Here is a 6,000-nt window from a genome sequence, read left to right as displayed (position 1 = left end):
ACACACACACACACACACACACACACACACACACACACACACACACACATACTGTAACCGCAATGAAAATCCCTGCTTTTTTTTTTGTAATGGCTAAAACGCTGTAATTAGTTGATACATCAGCGTCTGTCAGTAGACGTATTACCACAATTGAAAAACACAACTGATAAGGAGATGCGCCATTAGTCTTCTCATTTACTTGAGAAACTCTAACGGAGCCCCGAGGCCTACACATTGTGTGAGGTTCACGCGGTGACAACGGAATAATGAGGTGGTTTTGCAAACTAAGAGGGCCGGGCCTTGAGGAAACCAGCTTTTTTATTGTCTGGACCGCTACCAGAGATGAGCATCGTGAGCCGGGGACTCATTTTGTGTAAAAATGACTGGACTCATGGATCTGTAGTGGGTATGTGGATAATGAGTTATGAGCTGTTTATTACCCAATATCTATTGCACTTCAGTCCATCCTGATAGAGGATCCTCCTCTGTTGCTCTCCCTAATGTTTTACTCCCTGTTAAAGGGTTTTTAGGGGGAGTTTTTCCTGTTCTGATGTGAGGGTCCCGGGACAGAGGTATTTGTACAGATTGTAAAGCCCTCTGAGGCAAATTTGTGATTTTGGGCTTTAAAAAATGAATTGAATTGAATATGCGTTAGTGTGCACACACCTCAGCAGAGTTCAGCCCCTCTTTTCTCAACATGCTGAACATTCACCGTGTGTAACGTAGTGGCCTTATCATCTTACAGTAATGCTTCAAAGCTGGAAAAGTTCAGATCATGTATATATTTACGGTATATTCCTGTGAAAATGGATGGACACCACATATTCAAAACTGATTATAATTTAGGTTCAGAATAGTGAGCATGAGGCATAACACATTTGATTTTCAAAAGGTTGCTTTTTTTAATTAATTGTTGTAAAAACAGAAACCAAACCAGCATCCTCAAGGAATTTTGGGACCTCAATAAACTAAAATGGTACTTACTCTCCACACACATATTTAGTAAAAACAGAAATTATTTCTCAATGAAATTCCGTCTTTGACCACAAGGCATAATAAAACAAACACGGCACAGTAATACGCCAAAGTTGGCTGCGAGCTGCGATATATATTTGTCCCAATCAACACCATCAATAGAGACTGATGTTGCAGTTATTGGCAATACTTGTGAGCTGCAAGGGGGTTTGTCTGCAGATGGAAAACACTCATTAGCAGCTGATGCCACCTCAGAATAGGAAGACGGTTATACAGTATGTGTGAAAACCAACGTGTGCCCACGATAATTAAAACGGAATCGGAATCAGAATTTCCATTCTGTCTACATCCACTTCATCACTAACTCCCAAAACACAGGCGTTTACACTGTGAAGCTGATAATTCATTCATTCAATACGTTGTCTTTCCTCTTCTACGTGTGACTGTAACACACACACACACACACCAACAGTTTATACAGAAATATTGAATAGGATACACTACAGGTGAATAGGGTAAATATTTTAACTAATAGATATCACCATGAAACTTCCCCAGTTGATTACTTACATCAAGACAAATGTTTTTTGAATGACAAGTTTTCTGAAATGTTACACTTAAATAATGTAGGGCATGATCTACTAAATATAATCTGTAAAGCCCAAATGTATGTTTTATTTTGTTATCATATTAGAGTCAAAGGATTTTACAGAGGAAATGTTGGATATCTCTTTGTATCATTCCATAAATCAGAAAGTGCTGTCAACAGACATCAAAAACAATCTATTCCCACCATGTTTTTAGTAATAAATGTAGCATAAATCAGGCTGTGAATGATATATGAACAAACCCCTCAGTACAAACCTTCAGACTATAGAGAGGAATGAAAGTGTAAAGTTTGGTGCATGTAAGAGCTACTGAAGTGGAGATTGCTGCATCAGAGTCTGAGAAAAAACTCATTTAGAGAAGATGGCATTTAAAGATATGAATATGACGTAACAGGTGAGTAGGGTACAAAATTGAGATATCAGAAATGAAAATGAGGCATTATCTAATGGTAACGTTTGGTGAATTTAGGAGAAATCTACAGACGCAAATAGACAACGTAGTAAAATAAACAACTAAATGTGTATTGTGGATGTGTTATTTCCACTATCTGAAAGAAGGCATGTTATAGAAGCTCAACAGCCCCAAACCTCTAAACTGACCAGCGCTTGAAAAACAATGTTTGTGCCTGAATGCAAACACTGCGTTATCAGCAGCGGTGTTGAGATGCGAGGTGTGAGTGATGGTTTTGTTACACTATAGAAACCCAGCATCCCCTCTCTCCTCTCTTCCGGTTCCATACATCCCACAGGACCTATTAGTCAATTACACCTGAGTGCTGCTGTTTAATATGGGCTGAACACATACCTGAGTTCCCAGCATCAAACACTTCCTCTGCTGCACGCTCTTCCTGTGTATTACAGTAATGAGTGAAACGGAAGTGTGCGTGTGTGTGTGTGAGTGACATTCAGTAAAAGAAAAAGGGAGGAATTATTCATTAGCTCTCCATTTCGCTCTTTCAGCCTCCCTCCTGATCTTCATGTTCAACAACTCTGGGGCAAATGCAGAATTGCAAATTAGCTCCCGGAAAAAGAAGGAAAAAAAAAGGAATTAATTGGCCATCCTCACAGGCTTCTTGTCAAAAAGTTTGGGGTTGATGTGTCAACGATTCCCCCAGAACCTCCAAACAGCACAGAGCGTTTGAAAAAAACAAAAAACAAAGCACACTCCATAGAAACAAAACTCGCCTCTGCATGTCAATTAATAGAGCACTTCAATCAGGGCACAACTTTCCGAGTTGACTTCCCCTCTCTGCACAATAACTCACTGAACCAGGCTGCTGTCACTTCGCCCTCTCTGCAATTTCACAGTCGGCCTTGAATTAGGCATCGACGCCGGCCTGTGGGGTTTCAGTGGCTCTCCAGCCAGAACGATGGCTTTACTGTGGCTTGTGAAAAGCCAAACATATCTTCAAACGTAAAATAAAAATCAATTTAAATCTGTCAGTTCTCCCTGCAGTGGGGGGAGGGGGGTTCTGCATCTCTATTGATTTGATCTCCACCAGGCAGTGAGTGCTGGAGTGGACCCGTGAAGTGACCACGTGTCATGTTAACCTGTCTGAAGACGCTCTGCCGGCTCACAGGTCCACTGTGTTTGCATCCAGCAGCTTAGGATGCAACAGAAGGCCGCAGCTGCATCCGCCGAGCCAACGTCTGTCTTAACACACCATCTTGTGCCGAGTTCATGTATTACAAGACACGGATATACCACAGAGGATCCCTCAATGGCTTTGGCTCAGTTTTCACTCTTTTATGCAAAGAACATTTCTAAATTCTTACCTGCAATCTACAATATTCAGAGCTGTGTTTAACGCTCAGAGCATCAATACAGCAGCAGACAACTTGTTGCTATGTAAAGATAGATATAATGGAGTGATGTCAACCTGTGCAGAGAATGACGTTAATATTAGCCTGGCAATGAGCAGCATTGCAGCATAATTGCTAATTACTTCACCACCACTGCCATGCATTTTAAACATGGTCGCCGAAAGAGAGAAAAATAAAATAAATGCAATTTCTTTCCTTTTGATTACTGTTAAAATGTTGTGTGGAGTGTTAATCGTGCTTTAATGTTATATCATTTCCACCATTACAGCATTATTGCAGCTTGCTGTATTTTACATGAGTAATCCTCAGAATGCGGGCAACTCATTATAGCTGTGTGTGTTCTTTAATTAGAAGCTATTGAGAAGTCAAAGGTTTGATGTCTTGAAAAGCAACAAACTTTGTGTTGGATACAGAGCAGGTCTTCTGCATTCTTTTAATTTGATGTATGTATGTTTTTACTTTGTGTGCTGTTAAATGTTCTCATAGTCCATCTCCTTTTATATTACGGCCACTTCAACCAGGTCAAAACAATCCAATCCAACAATTGTTCCCATTCTATGTATCATTTTTGTCAACTGGATTCTCTATTTCTATTTTATTACGTTGGTTATTCGGTACACATGACATGTGTTGTCCGTAGGATCCTTCTCAGTTGCTCTTTCTTATGTTTTTTCCATTTTCTTTGTTTAGGCGTTTCTTTATCCAAAGTGAGGGTTGAAAGGACAGAGAATGACTTCAATAAGCTCTAAAAAGCACACAGTGAGATATTAAATAAAAAGTTCCATTTATTTACAAAAATAGATATCTAAATACAGTTACGTGTAAACGTCTGTACAAGTCTATAAAGGCCTGAGGATCACAGCAGAGACAAACGTCTGTCTGAGTACGAGTTCATTTCATTTCAGTCTCATCGTGGGTCCAGGTCCTCTGATGGACTAGCACCAGGTCCTCTGATGGACTAGCACCAGGTCCTCTGATGGACTAGCACCAGGTCCTCTGTTAGACTAGCACCAGGTCCTCTGATAGACTAGCACCAGGTCCTCTGATAGACTAGCACCAGGTCCTCTGATAGACTAGCACCAGGTCCTCTGATGGACTAGCACCAGGCCTGTGGTTTCCCTTCTGTCTGGTACTTTTTGGGGACCGTCTGTGCGATGGTCAGAGTACACAGCGGTATTTACATGCAAACATGAGCCACACTGCACATGCGTTCTCCGGGTAGGCAAACACACGGACGCGGACCGCGAGCCTCACATGGTCGCCACGGCAACACACTATCTCCTCACAGAACACAGACCTGCACAGGAAGTGACAACAGACACAACATATGATGCACTGCAAAGCTTTACGTTTCATTCATTTCAATTAAAAGCAATACTAGATATACTGGAGTGACTTTATATATATTATATGATATCTCAGTTAACCAGCAGGCTGCTTCCATTCATTCTGTATTATAAACCATTTTGTTTATATTAATTAGATGTTTTCTTTAAACCTTTTGTTTTGCACATAGCCCATGTTGGCTCGAATGTTCAAATCCCAGTTTCCCCTATTAGTTAAAGGACCAGTGTGTAGGATTCAGCGGCATCTGTTGGTTGAGTTGCAGATTGCAACCAACTACATCTCCCTCCACTCATTCCTCCAACCGACTACATCTCCCTCCACTTATTCCTCCAACCAACTACATCTCTCTCCACTTATTCCTCCCTTTCCCAGCATGTCAGAGAACTACAGTGGTCTTTAGGGAACGTGAAAACGTTAAAGGCCCTCTAGAGCCAGAGTTTGGTTGGTTCGTTCAGGGCTACTGTAGAAACATGGCGATAGAACCCCCAGGTTGGGTTTTAGATGGAACCCGTCTTAGCACCCTTAGAAGGTGGAAAGGTTCTGGATAGAACCTCTGGAGAGGGTTCTGGGTCTAACCATTACACCATAGAAGGGTTCTCTGTTGAACCTCTATACAGGGGATTCTGGATGGAACCTTCCACAGATTGTTCTAGGTAGAACTCTTTACATGCTTCTAGGTAGAACCCTCTTGAAGGGTTCCAGGTGGAACCTACGTGGTTCTAGTTCGTACCTTTTATTTCTAAGATTGTCCGTGTTAGCAAACACGCCACACACATTTATTTGGCAAATTAACGTCAAAGAGCGTTGTCTTCATGAACAAAGGGCTTCAGAGGGTCAATCAAACTGCTTATGATGTCAGATGTTTTGTGTCTATCTGCATATGACATGCTAAATAGAGCCTGAGCAAATAACCCCTAGATCAACATTGTATTTCCATCATTTACCGTTGATTCCTCTTGAAAGTTTCCACCTTGAATATTTCTGTGATTTTGCAACCCTATCAGGAACCCTTGCAGGCACAGAAACCAGACGGGGGGGGGGGGGTGACGACTCTTAAGCCAGATTTCAATCTCTGTAGCCAGGAGCTCAGGACACAGTGGAGCACTGTGTGTTCAATACTGGCAGGATTTGTAAGAGAGACGTGGAATGTTGTTCCTATAGGGAGATTTTCTTCTCTCTCTACAGGGAGCTCTTAGTTCAGGATCTGCTACAATACGCTGCAGCTGGTGGGGATTTGCTGCCCTAA

General features: G+C 41.6%; 1 protein-coding gene across 2 annotated transcripts in view; it reads right to left on the bottom strand.

The window, feature by feature from the left end:
* Nucleotides 1–6,000, bottom strand: part of cep76 (centrosomal protein 76) — a 96,351-nt gene that overhangs the window by 80,760 nt on the left and 9,591 nt on the right. Inside the window, exon 13 of one of the 2 annotated variants that reach the window (XM_031868564.1) lies at nucleotides 878–4,704. The exons of the other annotated variant lie outside the window; for it this stretch is intronic. Within the exon in view, the coding sequence (XP_031724424.1) occupies nucleotides 4,566–4,704 (139 nt within the window). The 3' untranslated portion in view covers nucleotides 878–4,565. Of the gene's footprint in view, nucleotides 1–877; nucleotides 4,705–6,000 lie in introns of those variants that run through there. 2 annotated transcript variants of the gene reach the window in all.

Source organism: Anarrhichthys ocellatus, unplaced genomic scaffold (assembly GCF_004355925.1).
Source record: "Anarrhichthys ocellatus isolate YVR2014 unplaced genomic scaffold, GSC_Weel_1.0 scaffold43, whole genome shotgun sequence".
NCBI lineage: Eukaryota > Metazoa > Chordata > Actinopteri > Perciformes > Anarhichadidae > Anarrhichthys > Anarrhichthys ocellatus.
This window is presented reverse-complemented; position numbering and strand designations above follow the sequence as displayed.